Source organism: Patagioenas fasciata, chromosome 2 (genome assembly GCF_037038585.1).
Source record: "Patagioenas fasciata isolate bPatFas1 chromosome 2, bPatFas1.hap1, whole genome shotgun sequence".
Classification (NCBI taxonomy): domain Eukaryota; kingdom Metazoa; phylum Chordata; class Aves; order Columbiformes; family Columbidae; genus Patagioenas; species Patagioenas fasciata.
In genome coordinates this window covers 56591768-56619363 of record NC_092521.1, presented here as the reverse complement: position 1 = coordinate 56619363, position 27596 = coordinate 56591768, and the positions used below count along the sequence as shown (strand labels likewise).

Sequence of the window (27596 nt, the reverse complement as noted above, 5' to 3'; positions counted from 1 at the left end):
ATCACTGCCCTGGTCCTGCTGGCCACACTGTTTCTGATGCGTGCAAAATGATGCTGCCAAACGCCGTAATTCAGAAGTAATTTTATAGTGAACGTCTCGATATAAAATGCACTATCTATGGAAAAAAAAAAAAAAGGAGACAAGGTTTCTCATTTTCCACCAGGCTTTGTTGAACATTCCCGCAGGATAAAACGGCAACGCCATGGGAGATCCGTCCCCCCCAGCAGCGGCGAGGAGGGGAGCTCGGTCACCGACGCTCTCCCGCAAACCCTACTCCACCCGCGGAAGCAGGAAATCCCGTCCTTCTTAGCGGCCTCGGCCGGGCCCCGCCGCGCCACCCACACGCCTTGACTCAGCAAACACCTCAGCCGCCGGCCTCATCTCCCCCGCCAGAACGGCCACCACCCGCATCCCCGTCCCGGCAGAGGTGACGGCGGTGGGCGTGGCCAAAAAAGGGGGCCGTGCTGGGCGAGGTTCTGCCGCCACCAAGGGGCGGGGTCTCCCGGAGGGGGGCGGGGTCTCCGGGAGGGGTCCTTCGGACGTAGAGGAAATGAACGCGACAGCGTGATGAGGTCAGATGTCGTAAACGGGGGGGGCGGGGCAGCGATCGCGGCACGGGGCGGCGGACACGGTGGGCCGGGGCGGGCGCTGGGGCCATGGCGCACCGGTACCTGCTGCTGGCACGGGGGAGCTGCCGGCGCCGGGGGCTCCCCGGGGTCCTGCTGCAACAGCTGCTCTGCGGGAGGGGCCTCCTGGGGGCGAGGCCCTGCCTGGCGCAGGTGAGAGGCAGAGCAAGGGCCCAGCCGGCCGCTCCCCGGCCAGTTGGCTGTAAGCACGGCGGGGTGGGGGAGGCGGGAGGGTCTCGGTTACCATGGTGACGCGCGGGGCGGCCCCTCCGCTGCGCGAGACAGCGGGGCGGGGGAGGGTGCAAGGCTGGCCTGGGGCGGGGGCTCCTCACTGCTCTCTGCGGCCTTCCCCGAGGAGTCTTCACCTCCTTCGCCGGAGGCTCGGTCGGTACCTGCGGCGGAGAGCGAGGGCAGGTGGGTGGGCGTGAGCGTGGCGCGTCCTGGCCTCACAGCGGCAGCCAGGCTCCGTGTGGGAGCACCCCCAGGCACGGCGGGCTGTCGGCCGAAGGAGAACCTACCCTGGCAGAGGATGAGGCAGCACCTCAGAGCTGCTGCTGCGCCCCACTGGTACTGCCGGGTTTGTAGCTGTTTTTCGAGGGGCGTGTTCCGTCTAACTCATAAGTATCTCCATTGCTGCTTCAAGGTGATGGTTGGTGGTAGGTGGGTTTGTGGATCTGAGTTGTGGGCTGAGCGGTTTGTTTAGGAGTTTGGGTTGTCAGTGAGTACAGCGGTGAAGTGCTGAACAAGTGGACAGTTGTTTGCCTTCTGGGGTTATACTGTGCTATGGCAGTGTGGATTTGAGCCTGCTGTTCTAGTATTAACTGTTGAATGATGGTGGCTGGATGCTTGCTCTTAGTAAAATGGTTTAGACTGTGCATTAATTACCCTTGTTGTCAACCCTAACATACCGGAGTAGTGACCAGCCTATACTACTGCTTGGGAAAAGGGAAACGCTTAATTCCAGCATATTTCAGTGGCATCTTGGGCAGATTGCTTCATTTTTCTGTAGCATGTAGAGGAAAACAATTGCACCTTTATAGTTATGAAGGTTATCACTGGGATAGTGATAACTGTGAGGTGAATGTAGGTTGTTAGTAACTTAGTCCTACATGTAAATATGTGGGGTTTTTAAAAGTTGAATTTGTGTTTTTTCTTTGGCCAGAGCTAAACAATACAATAATAAATTATTATTATTAATTAAAACAGTAAATGAAGATCTGTCATCAGTACTGCTAATCTGTCAGGGAGCTAATTCTTGTTTCTGTCATTAAAACTTAATGGTTCTTACTTGGAGCAGAAACTATGAAGAGAACTTCACATTCACTTTAGCATCTGAGTTAGTGTATAGGTGACAAAACAATGTGGTTTTTTTTTTTTTTTTGAATGAACAGAAAAGTTATGGCTTTTGGCAAAACAAAATAAGTAGCTTGCATGAAGTTAAATTTCTTTACCAGCTTTCTGTTCCGTCTTTAATGTGCTCTTATGTAATATTTTGGTGATTGTTAGATAATTAAGACTTTTGGCTTGACTTTATTTTGTTTGATTTGGAACTTATTTATGGATAAAACTGTAAGTTTGTAACTTATTTGAATTAATAGATTCTTGATCTTTTGCTTACATAATTGAGTGGATTTTTATGTTCTTGCTTTGTCTATCCCCTTTTAAAACATGGATTATGGTTACCATGTTTTTGTGAAGTCAATAGTTCTGTCTATTTAAAATTATCTATTTAATGATGGAATCAGAGAGAAGGCGTTTCTTTGTTGTTACAGGTCTTGTGTTTATGTTTTACTGGAGTAGTGACATCTCAGTTGCATTTGTAAAACAGACTGTTGTGTGCTTTAATCTTGCTTATCTTGAACTTCTATTAAAAAAAAAAAATATATATATTTTTTTTTTTTTTTTTAATAAGGTGTCCCAAGGTTTGCCTGAGAACAAGCAAACAAACCAGAAATGATAAGGTTTTATGCCTTATATGCTGTGACAATTTCATGGTACAATGCCCAGAACAGCCACTGTACTATTTAAGCATCCAATCCAAATGTGCTTTGTTTTCTTTTCCTCTGCTTAGGCTGTGGGTGTGCTTATATCAGCTAAGCTCGCTTTGTCATTCCCATTGCCAGCCAACCCAGGGACAACTCCTGTATCAAGACCAATATGATCAGTTTTCATGCTGATGATTTACAAAGTCAAAAAAAAAAAAAAACAAACTAGAAAAAAACCAAAACAACCAAGCCAAACCCAAGCAGTTGTTACCAGTGTAATTTTCACATTTGTGGAATGCTATGGAGAAAGGAAACTGCATGTTTCAGTAGACTGCCTCACCAAGGCCTGTTGGTAGCGTAAAAGCACGCCTCCCAGACTTGGGCAAGTTACTGAACGTGCCATAAAGTCAGTTGTTTCTTTTTCTCACAAAATGACTTTTAAAACACTCAGCTCTCTGCATATTAACTTGACAGGTGGCTCTCTATTTATTCATGGAATTTAGGATCTGTAGAGACAATCCAGCAACAGACCAGTTCCATTATCCAGGTCTGACCCAAAACTCAGTCTGCTTACCCTTCGCTCCATTTCTTCCCTTCCATCCCACAACCTGATTAAACTATAACCTAACTCTCTAATAAACCCATGCTGGCCTAGCTGAGCCACGGAATGGATTTGGCTTACTCCAAACTTTTCTTTTAAATGTGAGCAGTTGCTTTATTTTAGTTGGAGTAAAGGTTTCTTGAATGTTCTTTTTTTTTTCCTTTTTTTTTTTTTTTTTTTTCCCCACACATGGATGTATCCCACTTGTCCCAAAGCTTCTTCTAGGAGCACAGATCCAATTGTTCATAGTGAAGGTCATAATGTGTTGGACCTAGCAGCTATTCTCTAGATTAGCTGCTCTCCAGGATATCTGTACTGCACATGCTTTTCATGATCTTGGATTTTCAGTGTCAGAGTTTGTTCAAAGACATGCAGTGGGACAAAATAATGGCTGAATCGAGCAGCCTAAGTCTACAGCCAAAGTGAGCAACAAGGACGTTTTGGTATTCCTCTTGGTTCCAGCAGGTGGAACTAGATGGCTGCTTGAAATAAGTCTAATGTATTTCGTCATTTAATAAGGAGTGTAGGGGGAAACTCCCAGACAGAAGGCCTCAGGAGTGTTAGAATTCATTTAATGATACATCAGCATTCCTAGGGTAGTCTTAGCTTGTGTTCTAGTATCCTACAAGTTTGTTTAACATGTCAAAATAGGTTTTGTCTATAACCATTTTAACTTGACTGTAACAAAATTGCTGTGGAGATGCTAGCATTGAGCTTTGTTTTACTCACATAGTCCTAGAGGTGTTAGTCCTAGATGGATGTTTGCTGTCTTGCACGGATACCTTGAGTCATGTTTCCAGGACCTCTTGTTTTCTGTTATTTGTTGAGGTGGTTTTGTTTGTTTGGTTTGGTTTTTTGTTTTGTTTTGGGTTGTTGTTTGTTTGTTTATTTGTTTGTTTGTTTTTACTATTTCTCTGAATCTTAAGGTAAATAGCTTCTAATCAAAAAAGAACAGACAGAGACTGAGTGTCTGAGTGGGGCAAAAGGGAATGGAGGCAGAAAGAAAGCCTGCAGGGAAATCTTGAAGTGAATAATGTTGGGTTTGTTTGTTTTTTCTTATAAGGAGATAAGTTAGGATTTTATCTAAAATATATCTTCCTTGGAGAAAGAAGGTTTGATTTCTCTGTTTAAAAAAAATGCAGTTTATTCTATTTTTAAGTATTTAGTTATGATACCAAAAGTTTTCTTAAGAATTAGTAATTTTAAATATCTATATTTCCTTCATTGCATTTAAATGGCAAATAAAAGTAAACAGTCTTAGAACACAATGTAATGGACTTGGGTTTGTTATGTTTATGTAACTGGATCTTTATATACGTTTATGAACTGGCATTCTTCCTCTGTGTTGGTTTTTTAGCTTGATGCAAACATTGTCTGCTGTACCCCTTTCTTTTGGATTCAAACACACCTCTCATATTCAGAAGATACAGGTTCTTAACTATTTGGAAGCAGTTGCAGTTCTTTGACAAAACGTGATTCAGGACTGTGAGGACCATTCTTGTGCAATCACAGTCAGTGCTGCATTTAAATGTCATTCAGCTGGCTGTGATGAAGTACTTCCCGTAGGATCAATGTGTAGGTGTTTAATGTTCATAGCTTTTAGTGTTTCCTGCTTGATTTTTTCACTTTTAATAAAGAATGTGTTTGTCTGTAAGACGAAACTCTGCTCTTAACAAATAGAATAAAAATTTCTTTGATATAGAAATTACGTGTTTGATTGACTTCTCCATTTTTGTCTCATACTCTAGTCCACAGCAGTTATTATGAAGTCTGTTGTAAAGTTCCTGTTGTAAAGTAATATCTGATTTGTTGCAGGTCTGGACTACTAGGGAGCTTCAAGATCTTTGTCGCTCCATATTTGTTTTTCTTTTTTCAGCTCCGTGAAAAAGTTACCACTGGAGTTCCCACTGACAGAAGTACTATCTTGGCAAGTGTGATTGCTGCTTGCAGAAGGCTTTTCTCTCAGCCTCCCAAAGGTGATTATAATTTTGATCAGTGAAGTGAAGCAGACTGCATTCCTTGCTGAGGACTGCACTTGTGTGTCATTTAGGTTTACTGTCTGTGAGGAAGTAAGTTCTTGCATTAACCAGCCATTAATCTTGATATGGTATGTTGATTTATGGGGATTTTGGGAGCTCTTAAAGAATGACTGTGGTTTGCTCAACTTCACACTATGCAATGCAATTTTCTATTGAACTGAGCTTGTCTATCTCTGGTTTAAAGGATCGCTTCACTTCACGTTATTAGATACATTTCATATTTTCTTGTCAGCAGTAGTAGATTTATTTATGGGAGCCTGGTAGAACTCTTCAACAAAAATACAAGAACAAAACCATTTTTGCAGTCTATATGTTACTAGTTCTTTGTTGTATACATTCAATTTGTGACTACTGAAATGTAATGACAGAATTGTAAGCTAAAAATCAATCATGAGTCTTTCTTAATAGGATTTGAAAAATATTTTCCCAATGGGAAGAAAGCTAATGGAACTAAAGGCACAGCTGCAGAAACAAAAGGTACAAAAAGCTGCTTGATTTTAGTTCTTTTTGTGGAATGTGTATTCATTAGATTCGATTTTAGCACAACTGTACCAGATTAGTTTGAAAGTGCAAATTTATATATTTTTATTAAATGTGATTTTGCTTTCATATCGTGTGTATCTTCTAGAATAACATTTATTTTCTCTTGTGCTTCTGTTGGAATGCTGTCCTTATATTCTTTTTTTACTGTTTTCTATTAGTTGAGATAGAGAATCTTTAAATGCATGACTGTGTATAGTTCTCAGCTTTTGCTAGAGCAAGCTAAAGTACTCATTTGTTGTATGGAATAACCAGAATTGTCATTCTGAGTGAGGATTCAGAACTGGCTCTTGAGCCAGGACCAACCATGTAGTTAGAAGTGTCAGTGCTAGAAGGAGCCGTGTGCTTACGAGGGGGATGAATCTGGAAATTAGCAGTAACAGCCACTCCATTATATTGGAAATCTATGTAATGTCTTCCAAGGAGAAGGGGAGACGGCAACCCTGTGAGTCTCTTATGAGAGCAGTAGTTTTCCTTCCTCTGTGGCTTGAATGGTAAAATCTAGTGTCATTCCTAGATGCCCAAACTACAAAGCTCTATAAAAGAGCTGGGGTTGGAAGAGCATGTGTTAGTGTTGTGCTCTGTCTCACCCTCTTGAGTATGTTGGCATATGACATTATGCTGCACCCTGCAGGCACCTTATGAGTTGGGTGAGTAGAAGAATGATTTAAGATTAGCTCCTCAGCTGTAGTTGGCTGCTACTGTGCTGTGCTTGTCTCTAGTGATTTCACTACACCCTGAGCTTTGAGAGGACCATAGTATGACTGGAGAGGTGAATTGTGGGAGAAGGAGGTGTTATTTAGAGCTTGTGGTGTGTGGGTAGTTGTTTCTTTTTTATTAAAAAAGAAAACAAAACAAACCCACACCCCCCCACACACACCAAAAAATACCTGCACACCCCTCCCTGCCCCCAAACCAATGAAAAACTCCACCCATCCCCCACTTCCCAATCCCCAACAAAAGGCTTAGAATAATCTTGCACGTCTTGGACTGATGCAGTAGAAATAAGTCTTGTGCAGTCTCCATAATAGGTTTCTTTTATATTTGGTATGTTTTTCAGTTCTTGGTGCCCAAGTGTCATCACTTATCAGAAGAGTGATCTGTTAACTGTATCACAGCTGTATGAGATAGATGTCTCTCTGACAGTTAATGGACTATGTCTCTCTTTTTCTATGGAAAGTGCAGTTTCTCACATCCTTTATTGTAGCATTGCAAACTAGTGCATTTTTCAGAACAACTCTTCAATTTTAAAACTAATAAAAATAGTGTGAGATTGGTATAAGATGTAAAGATGTATTTCTGTAATGTTTTATTTTTGTTAGAAGCAAAGCCAGCTAGCGCCCGACAGCCTAATGGGACTAGTAGTGGAGGAGGTGGCAGTGGTGGAAAAAAAGGTGGCAAGAAAGAAGAAACTAACTGGTGGACCAGATTACAGAAGGTCTTTACTTTAAAATATCTCTATGGTACTAAATGTTTTGTCCCTTGTAATAGCCTGGCATGTTGTTTTTGCTTTTTAGGGCCATACTCTGATTGCCTAAATCCTCCTTAAGCCTCCTGTGCCTAGTATTTTGTAGTTACTGGCTCTAGGTGGCTCCCTGCTCAATGCCTTTCATAAATAACTGTTCTGTATATACCTTTAGAGGCATCTAACTCTGGTTCAGGAACATTGAAGGAGTTTTAAGCTACACAGATATGTCTGCTAGTAGTCAGTATTGTTACAGTGGAGCCTCAGTCCTTTAAAGGCTTTGCAATTTGTTTCAGAATGTCAGTTTATAGAACTTGCTGACCACACAATGCTAGGTAAATGTAGTTTACTATTAGCTGCTCTGACCTTATTAGAATACTTACCTAAATTTATTTTCTTAATTTATATTTGTCATTAGCTGTAGCACAAACATGACAGCATGTGGCAGTACAAGAATATAAAGAATATTTTTCTGATTTTTACTTAGTGAGCGTAATCTTTTCCTCATTCCTGGGTTTTTCATTTTATTTTTTTAATCCTTTTTTTTTTTTTCCCTAGGTCTTGCATGTAGTCTTGGAAGGCAGGGAAAATTGTTGTAGAATGGAGAGGCAATGGTCATATAGCAGATGGCAAAACTTTTTTTCAATATAAGTAGTTCATAGACCAAAAGTGTTCAATTGCTATTTGTAAAGCACTTAAAAGATTTTCTACTAATGTTGTAATTCCTCAGAAGTTACTGAAGTGTGTTTATACAACAAAGTACAGCTTTGTTTGACAATCTCTGTGGTAACCTTGAGGGTTGGGAGTAGAAGCTAGAAATAGATACTAGAACCTTTTTGACCTTTTTGTTATGTTCTTAGTGTATTACAGACTCTAAAGCCCTTTCTTTTCCTTTATTTCCTAGGGTGACATTCCATGGGATGTCAGGGAGTTTCGGATGTACGTAGTGGGAAGTTCTTTCTTCTGGACGATGGTTGTATATTACTTCTTCTTCAGGGTTCCTGGGAGAGAAATCACCTGGAAAGACTTTGTCAATAGCTACCTTTCTAAAGGACTGGTGAGTAGTGAGGGGAATTGACGTGGAAAATCAGTGTGCTGAAGATGCTCATTTCTGCCTCCTCGCTTATGCTTGTATTCCTGCATCTGTGGAGTGAGAACTGGCTCAAGAGTAACTTTTGAGGGAGAAGGGGATCAGCTTTCATCTTAATCAGTTCCTTGATCTGATGTTCTGGATGGCTGTGTGAAGATTTGTGTCCATTCAAGAGAGAAGGAGGAATGAGCAGCTCAGGACAGAGCTTTTTTGTTGATTAGCTCTTCCTCTTCATGCTGGTTTGAAGAGGCAGAGCAACCACAGCCTCTCAGCATAGGGTCTTATAGTACAGGTAAGCTGGCCTAGTGGCTGAAGTAGACATGTGAGCTGCATTCAGAAGAAACTTACTTCTAACCTGAAACACTTCCATGAGCCCCACCCCCCTGAAGAAATAAGTGTCCTGCTTGTTTCATAACTTAAATCAGTTCCTCAGGGAATCTGAGGAGCTGCAGTGCAAACAGGAAGGTGGGAGTGGGGAATAGAAAAATCCTGATGACAATAAATTGGCATAACTGTGTTGTAAAATAGCGTCCTTTATTTGTTTTCTCCTCTCTTATTTTTTCTTTCGTTTTTACCTGGACCCACTACTGAAGCAATCGATTTTGTTCTCGGTGTCCTGTCTCTGTAGAGCGTGGCAGCTTTCCACCCTTGGAGTAATAGGTTGGTGACGCCTTGAAGTTCAGGAGATGGAGTATCTTACACAGGCGTCTTTCATTTCAGGAGCTGCTAGTTCTTGGCTCTGTTACCTCCCTGTTTGTAGCTTCACCTGCAGGTTAGGAAAACCTTGGCTTGCTTCCTCCTCTAGGTTTCAGATCTGGGATTTTGTGTGAACAGCATGCTTGCTACCCCTCCATTACTTTGGTAAACTGCTAAACAGGTGTTTTCCTGCCTTCTTCTGTTTTACTGATCTATGCAGAGCTGCTCTGTGTGCTTCTCTCTTTCTGCCTAAACTGTGTCTTATAGTCCTGTTCTTAACTGACAATCATGTGTACAACTTGTGAAAAAAACTTACTGATTAGATCTGTCGGGAAGGAGTAAGACACTAGCTCAGCAAAAAGATTAGTTTAACTGTTACAGTGAACAAAGCCTGAACCCTTGTTGCAGAAAAGCATTATGAAAGTGGGTTGTTGCACAGAACCAAGTCTCTTGGGCCTTTGTAAGATGTAGTCTGGATATTCAGATAAGATAAATATGTAGCTATCAAATGCTGTTGATTGCCATAGTGGTGGCCAGTTAATGGGCAAAGACATCAGCACTGCTGGGGATATACGCTTTTCAAAACAAAGATGTTCAAGTAGTTTTGCGTGAAGTCAGGCTAGATCAAGAGTGGCTTCTTAGCTCATACTTTGCTTAAATTCTGCCCGAAATGGCCACATGTAATGAATTCAGGGATACCTTACTAGTCTGTGTACAGTTCAGGCCCAACTTGTAGAATCGTCGCTAGTTTTAAATTCTTTAAAGATGCTGAAACCAGTTATTTCATGGAAACAGGAAGAAAAAATGGAAGGAAACTTTAGTAAAAGAAACTAACCATTTGAGACTTCTGCTATTAAAACAATGCATATCAGAAGAACTGCAGCTCAGTTCTTGATTTTAGTTTATATGGTATCTGTTACCTCAATGAAATTCTTCTTAATCTAATTGATGTTATTGTGTTTAATATGGTAGCACAGGAAGTCATAGGGAAAACTGTAAGAGCAAAGTTAAGTTTTTCCTCATTCTCTTCAGTTTGGTTTGTTTTGGAAGCGGTTGCAAGTGTTTCAAGTTGTGTGGTCTATTGCTTTTGGTGGTTGACCACTGGAATAGTTAAATATTATTTAACTATTTCTATGTACCTGTGATTTGAGCTGAGGAGTGCATTGGGTTTTTTCCTTGAAAAAGGGTACAAGGTCATCCTTTCAATCTAAACTCTTATGTGCCAGTATTACGTGCTTACTGATTACATACATGATTCCTCATGTTGTTCCTAATGGCGAACTGTAGATTGTGGAACCATCCTATCTACAAACATGGGTTTTTTTTATTCTTACTGAAAAACAGAACAGATTCCTATTTGGTATATGTAGCCCTTAGCTGTGATTGATGTGCAGTGACTGTACACTCGTGACACATCACACATTTTGTGCTTTCCTCCTACAGGTTGACAGACTTGAAGTGGTGAACAAGCGCTTTGTTAGAGTGATCTTTGTTCCAGGAAAGTCTCCTCATGAATGGGTAAATGCTTTTAGTACATATACATGAGACATTAGAAACAGCAAAGCAATCTTTTTAGGTAAAGTTTGATGCAGAAAGCTTGGTCTGGAGCATTAATAATCTCTTGACCTAAAACATGTTTCCTGCCTTACCGTTACATTATCCTACATCGTGTGTTTTTCACTTTGCTGTATTAATTGTTTTGCCACAGATATCTTGGTTATGGCAAGTAGTTCCTTTCCAGCACCAAACTCTTAATATGAATACACAAACACGAAGAGTGAGAAATTGCTGAAGGTTCTGTATTTCTAACTGCTGTTTTCCATCTGCTCAAAAAAAGCCCAGACTTGACGACACATGCTTTTGGATCTTTTCTTTTCTGGACTGATTTTAGCCAGTTGTTTGGAAAGCAAAAGAGAAGCTTTATCAGGTTACATCTTCCTGGGTGGTAGAGTTTTTTAACTGACTTCCTGAAATAAGGTCTGCAAGTCCCCCCAGGGTAAAGTGAAATCTGCAGCAATTACTTCATCAGTGGTGGTTCAGTGTGATTTATTTATACACCCACTCTTTAGCCCACATACCACTAATTGCCTTGATTTCTCAATCAGTTAATACTGAGGACTACTCTTCTTTTTTTTTCTTTTTTGAGGTTAGGGAAAGTAGGGACAAGTCAGGCAGGTCATGGTGCAAAAGGAGAGATTTTCTTGAAAAAATGAATCTCAACACCATTTTAAAGTAATGTCTGAATCTTTTTTCTGGTGTATAATGTAAGTTCATGCTCCTTCTTGTGAAGACAACTAACTTTAAAGCTAGCATGGACTCCAACAGTAGAGAATAGTGTTTTTTAGCTAGAAAAGCTGAGACCTTAAGGTAAAACAGTGTATGGCTGCTGTATTTGCTGGTTCAGTGCTCTGTAGTATTCTGATTGCATAGCTCTCTCCTAAAGAACTGTTTACCTACTCTCCTTCCATTTGTTCCCGGAGAAAATGCCAGGATTTCAGTCTATTTCAAGTGCCCCCAAACTATTGAACTATTGCATGTATGATTTGTATAGAAGCAATGATGGATACAGGCTGTTCAGGTTGGTAGGACTTAGATTTATTGGGTGCATCTTACATCAGTTACACACTTTACAAGGCAACTTAAACTTGGTCTGGATCTGTTCTGAGAGTTGCTTGTGAATGTGTTAGAGGAATTTGGCTTGTAATGAAGCTGAAATAAGACGGGATTTTTTTTTTTTTTTTTTTGTAATAGCAGTACGTCTGGTTTAATATTGGCAGCGTGGACACTTTTGAACGGAATCTTGAAGCTGTGCAGCAAGATCTGGGAATAGAAGTGGAGAACAGATTGCCTGTAGTCTACTCAACAGAGAGTGATGGGTAAGAAGCTGCTTTAAAAAAGTCTCTTGATTTAAAAAATGGTTATGTTTACAGTAGAAAAGTAGATTTGTAAGACATGCAACTTATGCTCACTAGGTGGCATTATTATCAGAATAACAATCATCTTGGCTTTGGTTTTGAATGTTAACTGTAAGAGCAGCTGTTCAGGACTTTGTCTATGTAGAAATACGTATCCTCTTACCCTAAATATAGCTTCTTATTACATAATTATTACTGTTTACAATTAGTCCTCCCTTCATTTAAGCCCTTTCTCCAGATGACTTGGACTAGAACAGGAGTCAGCCAGGCACAGCTGTAAAGCTCCAGAGATGGCACTCATACAGGTTTTTGGATGTACAAAATATGGCATAGAACTCTAGTATATCAAGTGAGATACAACAAGCACCAATATCTGCCCGTAAATTCAGCAGGAGTCAAATTCTGCTGCCTTGGAAAAAGGCAAGAAATTGGTGATAAAGTAAATCACCTTATCCTGTCTGTTAGCAGGAGCTGGAAGATGCATCTTGCTTTTAATCTCTAAACTGGTTAAGGAAAATAGGAATGACATTGGGTTTATGGCATTGTTGCTTCCCCAGTAGGGAATAATGGCTCCAATACTAGCTTTGTATCTTTTTTATTAGTCTTATGTATCTGAGTTTTATTGAGCTAGGCTTTAGAAGAGACTAGATGTGGTTTTCTGAATGGCTTAGAAGACAGATGTAATATTTTCTCCCAGTAACTGATTTCTTTTTGATCCAAGTGAGCAGCTTGAAAATTACTCCTGCTGTTACCTGTGAAATAGGTTTTGCACCATCAGGAAATTCAACTTTGGGCATAGTAGCTTGTATTACTCATGAAAAAGGCTCATTTTCTGCCTCTCTTGTGTTCTCATTTTTGATACTATGGTGTGTGTTTCAGCTTTTGGGGATGGAGGGGAAAGTTTTGTTTATTTCTGCAATGTGTTTTACCAAGCTGCTGCAGCATGTTTGTCTTGGCGGCAACAGGAAAAACAGTAGCCTTAACTCTAGACCATCCTGCAACTTTAAATAGAGGTTTTCTGTTCCCTGTTTTACAAACTGTCTTTGCTTTATTTCTCTGTTTATGTCTAATGAGGCATGCTCTTAAGGACAGTTCATAAATAAACCTGTTGAGCCCTTATTTAAACAAATCTGGGGAAAAAAAATAGTGGACAGGGCAACCCAGTGCTTGTGCAAAGAGGCTGCATGTCAGTCTGAGGCTTCTAATAGCAGGCTGGGAAAAGTACGCCAGTTCCTGTGTACCACCTTCAGCCTCACACAAATCCCGTACTTGCTGACCCCGTCTTTCTGACCCCAGTCTCTGGCCCTTTCTTCCTCAGTGTCTGTTCTTCATAGAATACATTGCCTGCATCTTCTTGCTCTGCCCTAGAAATGCCACAGGAAACAGGAGAAAGCAGCAGCTATATGATCAGAGTGCTGCTGTTACCTGACAGATCAGAATCTGCTGGATACCGTAGGACAGGGAAAAATCCTCCTTTTTCTCTTCATTGCAGAAATGCAGGATATCAATAAAGCCTGGAAATCCTGTGATAACTTGCGGTAGTGCTTCTCAGCATTTTGGTTTTTGCTGAGTGTTGACAGAACTTCTTGTGAGCTGTTCTTTGTAGTTCTTGCCACAGAAGAATCTGTGCATTGCTCAAAGACTATGATAATGAGGGCTGTGAGAGGATTTTTCACTTGTACAGAGCTGTGCTAGAAAGCTGGAGGACAGACAGTGAAGGATAATGGGCAATGAGTAATAAATTTAAAAAAAAAAAAAAGGGAAGAAAAACATAGAACTTCAAACACCAAACAAATAAACCTAACCTATTGCCTTGGGGAAAGGAAATAAAGACATTGCAAGAAGAAGAAAATGTAAAAATTGAGAAAGACACAAGGAAAGAAGAGCGAGTAGAAATTTATGCTTGAAGTTGTAGCATACACTGACTATATGCTACCTAATACAACTTACTTTAAGAATATAACCATTTGCATAAATAGTCCTGTGAATTTACCTTTGAAGGGCACAGAAAATGAGCTACTTCTGTTTACTAGGTAATGCAGTTTTCCTCTAAAACTTGTCATTGTCACATGATCATGTGCCTGGTTTAAAAACAAAAATCAATAAAACAAACCCCAAAGCTGTCACTTTTTAAACATCAAGTGTAAAAATGTGTTATCCTTGAAGACTGTTAGTTTACATTTTCCCAGGGTTGTGAGGGATGGACGATGGGCAATGAAACATTAATTCCAGCACTTCCTTTAATTGTAATTATGAGTTTTGGATTGTTAGACTTCTGTAATTCAGAATCTATTTTTTTATTCTCAAATTTATTTTGTGTATTTCCCTGTGTGAACAACCTGCAAAAAATGTAAACGTTATGTGTTAATAGAGTAGTAGTGCTGAATTTGTTCACTTCTGATGGAACCAACATTTTGTACGTTACATGCAGTAGTGGATTTTTGTAGGATACATCATATTCTTCTTTGTTTGTTTTTTCTCCACAGATCATTTCTCCTGAGTTTGCTGCCTACAATCCTGATTATTGGTTCTTTACTGTACACATTAAGAAGAGGTCCTGCAGGCTTAGGTCGAACAGGGCGTGGAATGGGTGGACTCTTCAGTGTGGGTGAAACTACAGCTAAAGTCCTCAAGGATGAAATAGATGTTAAATTCAAAGATGTAGCTGGCTGTGAGGAGGCCAAACTAGAGATAATGGAGTTTGTTAACTTTCTGAAAAATCCCAAACAGTATGAAGATCTGGGAGCAAAAATTCCAAAGGTAAGGAAATGACGACTTAGTGGATAAAGACTTCATTCTTTTAGTAGTCCTGAATAGTCTAAATTGAACTAGAAATGCTTACCTAAGCAATGCTTTGAAGCTTCTTTTTCTCACAGTCAGAAAAAAATAGGCATTAAGTGCGAACAGCATGACTGTGGTGCCAGAAGATTTGCCTGTGGAATACTTCATCTGTTCACATGGGTCAGAAATAATACATCATATGCATGTGTACCATCATTGCATATAACTGTTATAGAATTGTCATTTGACTGTGTTGTCTTGGTAGCGCACCTTCCTTTTTTTTTTTTTTTTTTTAATGTGTCAGTCAAAGAAAACACTGTTCCTGTAAATCTAAGACATCATCACAATGTTGTTGGTTTTTTTTTTTTTTTTCCTTTTTCCTGGTTTGAATGAGATGCTAATCTTCAGTTTGTTTCCTTGCACCATTTTGACTGTGGTGGAAGAAGAGCCAGTGGACTTGACATCATAATGTGTAGATCTTTTAAGGTATTTCTTACTTATGTTTTCTTCATGAGGAAAATATACCTGTTTCTCTTGCAGGGGGCAATTCTGACAGGTCCTCCAGGTACTGGGAAAACACTTCTAGCTAAAGCTACAGCCGGAGAAGCTAATGTACCATTTATCACAGTCAATGGCTCGGAGTTCTTAGAGATGTTTGTTGGTGTGGGTCCAGCTCGAGTAAGTCTTTAGCTTTCCTCTTTTATTTCAGTGTTGATTGTTGAAAGGCTGTTGTCGAGTTTGGGCAGTGGTTTGACTGTAGCTGGAGTTCTTTCATCTATGCAGATTACTTATAAGTGATGCCAGATGTTTATCTAAACCCAAGAATTATAGATGTACCTTTCATAAAGGGAACCAATGCAATTCATTGTCTTGTTGTGGGGGACCTTAAGGGTTTACCTCTTTGCAGGAACTTAAGAAAATGGAACAGAACTCTCGCAGCTCTGCTCTGAAGTAAATTTACTAGCTTCCTCAGAAATATGTAGCTCCTTTGACTACTGCTATGGGAGTGTCTTCTCCTGCTTTGAATTCTTCTTATTTCTCTGAAGAACTTTATTCTATTTGTAGTGCCAAACTCTTAGATATAGATGGTTTTCTGGGACACATGAGTGAACTTATGGTTGAAATAGGAGTCTTAGGGTCACGGAGCTAATGATTGATTTCTGGAGATCAGGTGATTTAAATAACCAGATATATCTATCTTAACATTTTTTTGTGCTCTTTTGCCTTAACACTCTTAAAATAGCTTATTAGGACTGAGTAATGCTAGGCAGAAGTATAAACTGCGAGAAGGGTGGCTGGAGAGCAGCCCTGCAGAAAGGGGTCTGGGAATGCTGGTCAGCAGCAGCCTCAACATGAGTCACCAGTGGTGCCTGGCAGCCAGGATGGCAAACCGCATCCTGGGGTGCATCAAACACGGCATCACCATCCAGTCAAAAGAGATTATGATCCCTCTGCGTTCACTGTTGGTGCGACCTCACCTGGAGTACTGGGAACAGTTCTGGGACGCACAGTTTAAGAAAGATGTGAAGGTACTTGAATGTGTCCAGAGGAGGGCAACAAAACTGGTGAAAGGGCGGGAAGGAATGTCCTGTGAGGAGCAGCTGAGGACTTTGGGCTTGTCTTGTTTGCAGAAAAGGAGACTGAGAAGTGACCTCATTTCTTTCTACAGCTTCCTGAGGAAGGGACGTGGAGAGGGAGGTGCTGAGCTCTTCTCCCTGGTACCCAGTGACAAGACACATGGGAATGATTCAAAGCTGCAGGGGGGGATGTTTAAACTGGACATTAGGAAGCATTTATCTACCAAGAGGGTGGTCAAACACTGAACAGGCTACCTAGAGAGGTGGTCAATGCCCCGAGCCTGTCAGTGTTTCAGAGGCATTTGGACAATGCCATTAATAACATGCTGTAACATTTGGTCAGCCCTGAATTGGTCAGGCAGTTGGACTAGATGATAGTTGTAGGTCCCTTCCAACTGAAATACTCCGTTCTATTCTATGAAAAACATATTAAGTGGAGAGAGTTTGCTTTTTTTCCAGTACATCCATTTTTCTTTAGTTACAACTGCGTTTCAAACATTTCATTTTAAATCTATCTTCTGTCTAGGAAGGAAGGCAGGACACTTAAATCAAGTTACTGATAATATTTTACAAACAAGGCAGTTAGCACAAAAAAAGGTTTCTCATAATGTCCAAAATTATACTCCATTTCAAATGGCTCGTCCTTTCACCAAATGCCAACCATCTTGTCTTAAGCCTTAAAAAGTTTACTGCAAGGTGACACAGTTTTGGAAAACTTGAGATTTGTTTGCCACAAACTCTGCAAACAGACTTAAGGAAGTGTGCCATGGTTTTTACTCTTGTATAAAAACTAATTCTGATAGTATGAAATGGAAATGCTTTAGGGTCTTGATTTGCATTTGAAATTTGACAGGGAATGGCTTTTACCAGATATACATGGCTTTAATCCTGCGAAAATTCACAGGCAAACTCATTTTGACTGAGTTCCATAAAGCCCTGAAAAACTGCCATTTTCACATAACTAGGTGTTTTAGAGTTTAGCAGAGAAACTTTCCAAGGTTTGATCCTAAGTTTGTCACATCTGTGCATACATATGCCTCTTGCAAGCCCAATTCTCTTTTGATGGTCTCTCGCTGGAGTTCTTCGAGTACTATAGGTGGGAAAATATAAGTGAAGCCACATAAATCTGGGTCTTCTGAAAAGAAAAAAGGAAAGAGGAGAGGGGATACATGCAGGTAGTCACAGAGCTTGGAACTAACAGGAGCTATTCAGAAAAGCAAATACAGGAGCTAGTTGGGAGTGGAAGATTCAGTGAGGATGCAGAGAGAGAGTGGAAATCTGTCAGGAGATTGGGAAAAGCAGAGGAGGGGATATAGACAGAGTGGGGAAATAGATGCAGAAATGGCTGATGATAAAAACCATGAATGGTGACTGAAAAAAGTAATTGTTTGAAACCCAGAGGGCATGGGGGTAGTGATTGTGTAGGTAAGGTGAGTGGGACTTGAAAGAGGGAGCATGCAGTGTAGAAGAGACTTTACCAAGAAATGGTAAGAAAAGAAACTGATCCATGTCCTCTGGGAAAGTATTAGATACCCTGAAATAATAATGGTACTCAGAAACTACATTGTCATCAGATGTCAGTAAATACCTGAAAAGCCCCAAAGCAAAGTGACTTAACCTTTCTCTACTGGTCTATGCAGATGATTATCGGGTTTTACTACCAAGTGAAATCTGTTGACATAACAGCTGCTGCTTTGGCTGTGAATCGAGGTTTCAACACATTTGATAATTTCTGATGGCTGTAGAAAACAACAGGAGAGAGTATTCTACTTTCATTTCCTACGAGTTTAGTAAATAAGACAATTTTTAATGGTGTTTAATTATTTGTAAATTAGGATATGCTAGAATTAAAACTGGTTGCACAGCCTTTTTTCCGTTGATGTTGTGGTTTAGTTTTTAAGTTATGTATGCATAACAGTATTTTTTTAGTTCCATTCTGTATGAAAAATAGTTATGTTTCTGGATGCTTCTTTCCAAAGAAAAGATAGTTAGCTTTGAACATCTAACACTTTTTCCTTGTTTATCACATTCCTTTATGTCTTATTTGCTGTACTGGTTTTTTCTCCAAATTCTTTTTAAAAATCAGAGTTACCTTCTGTCATAGAGCGTACTGTTCCAAAATTAGCATCTCTTCATATCTGCTGTACATTGTTTGTCATCAGAGAAGCCTCCTCTAATTACATCTCTAACAAACAAAGTAGCAAAGCTCTGAGCTGCATGTAATTCCCATTCAGGTCAAAATTGTTCTGTAATTTTTCATTTCCTGTTTGTTCCAATTTGATTCCTTGTTTGTAGCTCTGTTAACTCACTGAACTGGTTTTAATGAGGTCCTTCTGATATATTTGCAAGCAGAGTGACATAGTAATGTTGCATCTTAAAGCAAATCATGTTGTGGTGTAACTACTACAGTAAAATTTGATAGGTAATATCTTATGTGAAAGTAAAAAAAATTTTCTGCTATTTACTTAAGTCTTGGCCATTTTTCCTAGCCCATGTAGTAGAGAGACAGGATGTCTAAGAGTCAATATTTTAACAGCATATGGTTAGAGTACAATGCTCAGCACTTGTACGTGAGCCTTAATTTCACTGTGGGAGCTACATCACCCTGTTGTAGCTGCAGGAAAACTTAAAAGATTTTATTTTCTTTGTATGAAGAACTACTGTCTGGTGGCATGCCTGTTCTTGCTCCAGTTCTGCTTGCGATAATGTGCATTAAAGAAGGGCTTTAAAAGGAGAAATCTTGTTTTAAATCTCTGCAGTCTGGAGGCTTTTGGAGCTGAAGTTGAAGATATATATCAGTTGTTCAGGGAAAATGTTTATTTCTTAAGGCTTTTAATTTATTTAATCTTCTCAATTTATGGATTGAGAAAGGATTTGTTAACCAATAGGCCTCCACAGGAGTGATTCTTTCTTAGCAGGAGCTACAGTGTAACTTACTATTGCCTTGAGAGCTGGCTGGGGACTTTGGAACACTTATTAACCACCATACTCAATTACAGTGATACTGTTACTGATGTGCTTCTTTCCCTCCTACCCACCCCTGAACAGTTACAAACTGATCTGATACATATTCTGTTCTCCTATTAAGGTTAGAGATTTATTTGCTCTTGCTCGTAAAAATGCCCCGTGCATTCTCTTCATTGATGAAATAGATGCAGTGGGAAGGAAGAGAGGAAGGGGCAACTTTGGAGGACAAAGTGAACAAGAGAACACGCTAAATCAGCTTCTAGTAGAAATGGATGGTAAGTATTTTACATCTGATATTACAGTGTAATAAGAAGGATAAGGGAAAGAACTGATACACTAGTTCAGACTGGTTAACCAAGATTTGGGTTCTAGCTTAAATATAAACTGTGTTTCCTTGCTTCCTAAGATGAAGAATGGTGACTCATTTTGCTTCAGCCTGATGTTTTGCTCTAAGTTGTTCAGAAAAAAGAACCATCATTCTACATCTGATAACTCTGTCATAGTTGAATAGGCCAAAAAAATGTATTTGTATGAGACTAGTCTGTCTGTAAAAACAAACAAACAACAACAACTAGCCATGTTGGTTCTGTGATTTCCCGAGCGGTTAATCTATTACTGCATTTTTAAGATAAAGTTGGATTCGATGTAGCACTTCACAAAGCAGAGCCCAAGGACAATTTTTGCTTGTTATGAAAAGCTGGACAGTGCTCTAATAAGTGGAAGTATTTTCAGCTAGAAGATAACTTGTTTAAACTACTAGCCCTTATGTGGCCTTGTAAAGCGGACAGTCTATTTATTTGTTTTCTTTTTTTTCATGGAAATTCTATTCACACAGATATTCTCTTCATTACATTTCTTCTACAGGATTTAATACAACCACAAATGTAGTAATTTTGGCTGGTACTAACAGGCCAGATATTTTAGACCCTGCTTTAATGAGACCAGGACGCTTTGACAGGCAGATTTACATTGGTAAGTTTTATCTGCATCTCTGTATACTTGTGCATTTGTAGAATACCACTGAAATCACTGCAGCTATTTACATGTGTAACTTCCTTGCACACATTTCAATTACTATATATATGTGTATGTATATATATATATATATATGAAAAGTAAAAACATATTTCTTTAATTTTAAAGGACCCCCAGATATAAAAGGAAGAGCATCTATTTTCAAAGTTCACCTCAGACCTCTGAAATTAGACACCGTCTTAGATAAAGATAACCTAGCAAGAAAGCTCGCATCGCTAACACCTGGTTTTTCTGGTAAGTGACTTCTAGTGCCACTATTTTTCTGTATTTACTATATAAGCTGTATATATTTTACTTCCCTACTGCTTCTGTTTTTCTTGCACCTGATCTTCTGGATGGCACTCTTATTTTATATACTGGTATAGCATGGAATTCTCCTTATCTTCTTATCCCCTTTATCTTCTGAGGATCTTAAGTTTTGTCTGCCTCAGTCAGGATGGGATACCAAAAGGCAGTTTCTTCTCTCTTCAGCGAAAGCAATCCAGGGATTTCTCATTGCTGTCACTTGTGCCTGTAATCTTTCTTTAATATGTTTGTTAGATTATTTGAATATTATTAGAGAAGAGTTGGGCTTTGTGGATTTTGTGCACACATCTCGTAGGAGGATTTCTGTTTCTGGATGTAAGAAATTCTCCCTGGAAGAGGTATTGCAACCTTGCGTCGAATTAGGAATGGATATGAGAACTGTCGTTATTGGCTTTTAATTTAATCCATTTAAAATCTGTGTTGAACAGTAATTAAATTCTTCACTGTTTCTGTGGTCTGTATAAAACTGGTTTTCTGAGGTCTGATGGTTAACATTTCTGGCAATTGCAGTGATGATGCTTAAACTAAGTTATCTCAGTAGAATTACTGCAAATAACATTAACAAGAAGTGGATGGCTTGAAGCCAGTGATGTGAAATGGGGTCCTCTAGGGATACATCAAGGTCTGAGCTGTCCTGGATCCATATGTAGGAAATGAATTCTGCTAAATACATACTAGTGTAAGTATAGCCTGTTGCAGACAGAAAACTTATGGAAGGTAGGATGTATCAAATAAGTACTTCGCTGATAATAAGTTCTGTTTGGTAGCTGTCTACCCAAGAGAAAAATCCAAATGCCTATAACTGTAGTATGTGTATTTAAATATGTCTTTTAAAATTATGCTATATGTAATTAACTACTTCAGAGAGCACTGCCTTTAATTTTCAAGGTCTGTGTGAATCTATAGAAATCTGACTCTGGATGAGGTTATCTTTATGTTAGACTGAGAGAAAGTTGTTGAAAATGATCAATAATTCATGCCTTCTCTGCTTTTAGGTGCTGATATTGCTAATGTTTGTAATGAAGCTGCCTTAATTGCTGCGAGGCATCTGTCAGATGCTATAAACCAAAAGCACTTTGAGCAAGCAATTGAAAGAGTTATTGGAGGTAGGTGAATTGCATCAATCGTTTCTCAAAAATTGTAATATGGCAGGCAACTTCCTTTATAATATTTCAAGTCACACTTTAAATCTTTCTCCTGTTCTTCAGGGTTGGTATTTCTTTTCCTCTCCTGAACCTGATATTTAGGAAAAAAATATCCTGTCTGTATTGCCAACTTCTGTAATGGACAAGAGGGTAGGGGAGAGAAGTTTCATCAGGATGCTTTTCTAATTGCTTCAAATTGGCAAGAGGAATAGCTGTTTGGATTTAGCAATGCTTTTAGCTGCTGTTAGCCTGAGGTAGTCTAAAAGACTATTTGATTTTTGAAGTGCAAGTGTTTTATTTAAGTGTTTGAATATTCTTAAGAACTTATACTTTGAAACTAGAAAACCTAGTCAAGGAGAAGGTTACAGTAAAATCTGGAAGATACAAATTTCTGAAACTTGCAGATTTGGGGTTTGTGTTTGTTTTGGTTTTTTTTAACTTTTTCAGTAGATAGTATACATGGCATCTAAGTATTGCTCACTGTTTTTCTAAATGAGATAAGGGATTTCAGTGGAGAAAAGGTATGTCTGAAACTATTAATCAAATTTGTTTTATAAAGGTTTGGAAAAGAAAACTCAAGTACTGCAACCAGAGGAGAAAAAGACAGTAGCATATCATGAGGCAGGGCATGCCGTTGCGGGGTGGTTTCTGGAACATGCTGACCCACTCTTAAAGGTAAAGTAAACTAATTTGAATTTGGAATTTAATAGTAGCATGAACAGCATCTTTTTCTTTTATTTACCTGCTGCACTCCCCAATATTTAGAGAGTACTAAAATATATAATATCACAAAAGATAGCATGTGTAAATTTTAGAGTAGTTCTTTGGTTTGTTTTCTGCACCTTTCTTAACTGTTTCTGACTTAGCTCTTACAGGATTTGTACTATAAATGTCCTTGGAAAGCTAAAGGGACCTTGTCTTCTGTGAGTCTACCTGCCTTGATAGCTGCTCTTTCTCTGAGGCTTTTAGCATATCTCAGTGGTTTAAGTTAATCTTAGCAGGTTAGCAGGTAGATGCCTCTTCAGGAATGTAGCTATACAATTTATCATCTAGAAGCTGATTTTAGTTTAATTTGCTTTTTGGATGCACAGCTTGACAAGTCAAAGAGAAAGGAAAAAACACTTCAATCTCCCAAACTTGCTTTAACATTCATAGTCTTCTTGATTGTGTTCTTAATCTCATCTGACTTTTAAGCCTAAAATTCATCTCGTACAATTTGCTGCTGGACATTGGTAAACACGGAAACTCCTCCAACTATTCAGAATACGGAGATGCAGAAATTCTGTGTCTCCTACAGAATAGTTAAGGCCCAATACCTAACTCCAAAAGAATTGTGGTTTTTCATTTAAAGATTTTTAAAATACCATACAATCTTTGGAAAGGATATGACAGTGGTCTTACCTTTCTTTTCCAGATATTCTAGTAGTTGTTATCCCAGTTTAGAGCTAGCCAGGGCTATTAAAGATAAATCACAATGAGGGCAAAACTCTAAATGGAAGTAATGTCTGAATTAAACTTCAAGGGTGAGTATGGTATAGGTTGTGGTATTAAAAATTAAGTCAAACCAAAGAATGCTTTATGTTTTTTAGCACTATTTGGGTCTAGCATTCTGTTAATTTTGATTGTAGGTATCCATTATCCCACGTGGTAAAGGACTGGGTTATGCTCAGTATTTACCCAAGGAACAGTATCTTTATACCAAAGAGCAATTACTTGACAGAATGTGCATGACTCTGGGAGGGCGTGTATCTGAGCAAATCTTCTTTGGAAGAATTACAACTGGTGCCCAAGATGACTTGAAGAAAGTGACCCAGAGTGCATATGCTCAGGTAGGTTCTTCAGTAAGAAGGCGTGTGGTTTTTTTCTACAATTTTCCTTATCTACCACCTAACACTAATATTTTGAAAGGATTCAGTTTAATCAGGTATGTCCCTCAAAAACCTAGTTGCAAAAAATATTGTGTAACTAAACTTTATGCTGTTGTATAGAGATGCTGATGACTCAAGTATTTTATTATAGTCTTACAACAGGAGTTTGTGCATTAGGCTTTGATTACTGTCCTATATCTGCCTGCAGGAACATATATGCCACAGTTGAATTCAAATATATGTGGGAATTATATACTTTTAAATGAAATTTAGTGCACAGATTTGATCATCTTATCCTGCTTTTACAGTTTCACAATTTGAAGACCCAGTTTGGATTTACACGTGTAACTAAATCCAGGGAACCTTGTATTTAAGCAGTATTTGCTGTCAATTAAGGCTGCTGAAATTAATTTGTTTGTACCATATTAACTAGCGTTGATGAGTAATTCAAAATCTTATCAGTGTAATGACTCACCTGAGTAGAGCTATGTGCTACACATGGGCACTTTATTCCATTTCCTGCATCACCAAAAAAGTTGTCATTTTGTAAGACACAAGGTGAGCAGGAGGGACATTTTGGAGTATGCTTCTCTTCGCCTGCACAACACTTACTCCTACTCCCAAACCACACCCATGTGCTGGTTCTGGTGTAGTGCTTGTTGCCCTGGCTCTGGAAGTAAATGTGTAAGGAAATCTTGCTAATGTCAATTTTACAGGACCTTCCGTGGTGCTCATTCAGTTTTAAATTAGAAGTTGTTTACGTGTAGGCTCTTGTCTGCATGTACCAAACACATCGTCTCCAGAGAGAACTGGGGGCTTAAAAAAAAGTACTGACTTTTTCTTAAGGTGAAGATGCTTGGTTCTAATGCTGTGATCTCTTTGAATTCTGAATGTTCTTTGTCATAGCTATATTCATCTTGCAAGGCCAAGCAGAGGAGTGCTGCTTTAGTAATGATCAAATTGATAGTGACCATGGAGTGCATATATAAATAGCAGTTTGAAATTATTTCTGCCTCTGCTGGACTAAAATGCAACTTAAAACATGTTTGGTAACTGGAGAAGTTAAGATTCAGTGATAAGTCAAGCAAGACCAGAATCTTTTTCACCTTTGTAGTGGGGTGTCTTGGGATGACGTATAGCATATGATTTTTACATATAAGCCAAAATCTTCAAGACCCTCTGCTTTAACCCTTAAGTTAATTTATCTATACAGGTGAGTGGATTATGTTATACTTTAGAAGCATTTTGAATTGGAAAAATGCTTATATTTCTAGTAAAGGAAAAGAGTTTTACTGCTTAATGAAGGCTGAAGTATTTTTTCTGTAATATCTTAGTACTTATCAGCAAAGTATTATGTACATCATGAGTAACTACCTTTGAATGGGGACATTTGGGTGCTTCAATTTAATTATTAAACAGGAATAGGTTAAAGTCAAGTAAGGTAGTTTAGCTTAGATAGACTAGAGTTTTCAGGGGAGGGTTGTGCTTAGAGGAAAAGGTTGGGTCACAGCAAAATGACTTCTTCCGTTCAGTTCCATTTACCAGATTTTACATTAACATACCCTAAAATTTTACTCTGTTTGACTTATTTATTTATTTACTTACTTACTTACTTACTGATTTATTTTCTTCTTTTATTCTTCAGATTGTTCAGTTTGGTATGAATGAAAAAGTAGGGCAGATTTCCTTTGACCTCCCCCGTCAAGGAGACATGGTATTAGAGAAACCTTACAGTGAGGCAACTGCCAGATTGATCGATGAAGAAGTACGGTCACTTATTAACATTGCTTATGACAGGACATTACGTCTTCTGACTGAGAAGAAAGCTGAAGTGGAGAAGGTGAGCGTTACAATATTTTCAGCTGCCAAGTTCCAGCTGCTAAGCCAGAATCTGAATTGAACTGAACAGATTAAAAATAGTGACTGTTATCTGAGGAAGTTTGCTCAAAAACTATTTGTTGTAATTTTGAGAGTGTGTCACAAGACTTGAAGTAAGTAAATAGAAACCTTTTTTGTTGGAGTGCCTCAAAGGTTCTCAAGAATTTGATTTAACATCCCTCCTCCCTTACGTGGTCATCAGTAATTTGGAAAGTTGGAGGGAAGAGTCTGTCTAGTAAAGAAGGATTTGGTAGATGTATTAGACAACTATGAAACTTAAAAAACCCAAACACAAAATACCAAGATTCCAATTTGTTAGGCTAAAAGAAGGTCTAAGAAGGGAAGTTTGTATAACTTTCCTTCTCTGAATTCCTTTTGAACATGATATAAAAAGGATCTTTCTATCATCTGCCTTCCCTGCCCCCTGACTGCTGCTGATCTGCCTCACTGCAGCTGACATTAGCCTTGTGCATATTCTCTTCTTCCTCCACACCAGAAAGCCTGATAACAGCCAGAGGATAATTTTCCAGGATAGGCATCTGACAGACTTACTGACAAGAGGACAAGTTTGTATAGATTCAGTAAATGGTGATATAGCAGGTTACCATCCCACAAAAGATTCCTGAATAGGGTTTGTGCTGAACAGAGCACTCAGAGACCCAAGAAAGCTACAAACTACACTATTGTACACGTTGGTTTTTTATGATGTTCTCTAGCTTGTAACATAACAGTAGCCCTGTTGAACCATCTGGTTTGATAGGAAGGGAATGCTTGTTTTCATCTATAGCTTCATGTCTTACATCAGGAGCCTTTTGGAAGCAGCAACAGACTGCTGTTCTGAAGCACCAATAACAGCAACAGTGTCACTGTGCCAAATCTTAGAAGTAGGATTTAAAAAATTGTATTTTTGCTACCTAAATGCTCACAGGGGAGAAAAACCATGTACTAAGTGAACTCTGAGCAACCTGGTTTTTTCTGTCAAAATTAATCAGTGCTGAATTTGGTCCCAAACTGCCATAACAACTTAGCTAACTTAGGTATTTTATGTGTGTGACATAACTTATTGCTGTTCCAGGTTGCACTACGACTACTGGAGAAGGAAGTGCTTGATAAAAGCGATATGCTAGACTTGCTTGGCCCACGACCATTTGCAGAAAAGTCTACATATGAAGAGTTTGTTGAAGGTACAGGAAGTTTGGATGAGGACACTTCACTACCAGAAGGCCTTAAAGACTGGAACAAAGAGCGTGAGAAAGAGAAAGAGGAGACCACAGATGAACAGGTTGCTAGGCAGACCACAGGAGGGGTACCATTTTAACTGCAAAGTGTGTGGTGATGTTGACTTGCACTCTGGAAGAGAAACAAACTCACCTAGTTTGTACTTCAAAACAAAAAAAATATTTATTCAACCAAACTGTATTAGGGATGGGTGGAAGAGTGATCTCTTGTGATGAAATAAGGATATTCTGCTCCTTTTTTACATATGTGATATCATCAGTTCACTGGTAAAAGATGATCATCTTTCATTTGTCAACTGAAGAAACATACATTGGATTTGAGCTGCAGTGGAATGCCAGAACCGAGCCTCTCAAATTTTGAAACAGTTTGGATTCATGCACAAACTTTGCGGCCCTGGTCTCTTTTTTTAAAGATATATGTAAGCTTACAAAAATTGAAGTCTTTCTGATTATTCATCTAAAGTATACCTCTATGTGACCTGTTGCCAAAAAAGAATCATACAAAATGCATTGTTGAATGCTTAGCCAAAAGTTTGGTCTTACCGAGTACTAGCTTTGCAAAACTATCGGTTCTTTCATCTGCCCCTTTTCCCCTCTACATTTCATTTTGATTTTTAAAAGTTTTCCTACAGAGAACTGCCATGTAAGTTGACAGTGAAACTCAACACCCACTTAGATACCTTAAAATGTTCTCGTGGTTCAGTGTCTTTAAGTCTGAAACTCAGCTTGGCTCCTGCAGTTTTATTAGTCAGGTTTTTTACAGACTTCTGTAAGATATTGAACATATGAATGTGTTGTGTAAATACAGTTTGGGGTCAATAAAATCAGTACTTTTCTGAACAAA

The 27596-nt window shown here is 39.1% G+C and overlaps 1 protein-coding gene across 2 annotated transcripts; it reads left to right on the top strand.

Moving 5' to 3' along the window:
- Positions 1–603: 603 nt before the first annotated feature.
- AFG3L2 (AFG3 like matrix AAA peptidase subunit 2) lies at positions 604–27596 on the top strand. 2 transcript variants are annotated; one of them, XM_065830125.2, is made up of 17 exons: positions 604–779; positions 5089–5188; positions 5660–5728; positions 7114–7229; positions 8161–8313; positions 10486–10560; positions 11797–11918; positions 14444–14717; positions 15279–15416; positions 19404–19557; positions 20147–20254; positions 20426–20551; positions 21619–21729; positions 22328–22443; positions 23397–23597; positions 25282–25476; positions 26590–27596. In XM_065830125.2, the coding sequence occupies exons 1-17, from the start codon at positions 657–659 to the stop codon at positions 26830–26832; spliced, it is 2424 nt and encodes an 807-aa protein (XP_065686197.1). In that variant the 5' UTR covers positions 604–656; the 3' UTR covers positions 26833–27596. The 2 variants fall into 2 exon arrangements, with proteins under 2 accessions (XP_065686197.1, XP_065686196.1); XM_065830124.2 differs by having other exon boundaries at positions 11794–11918.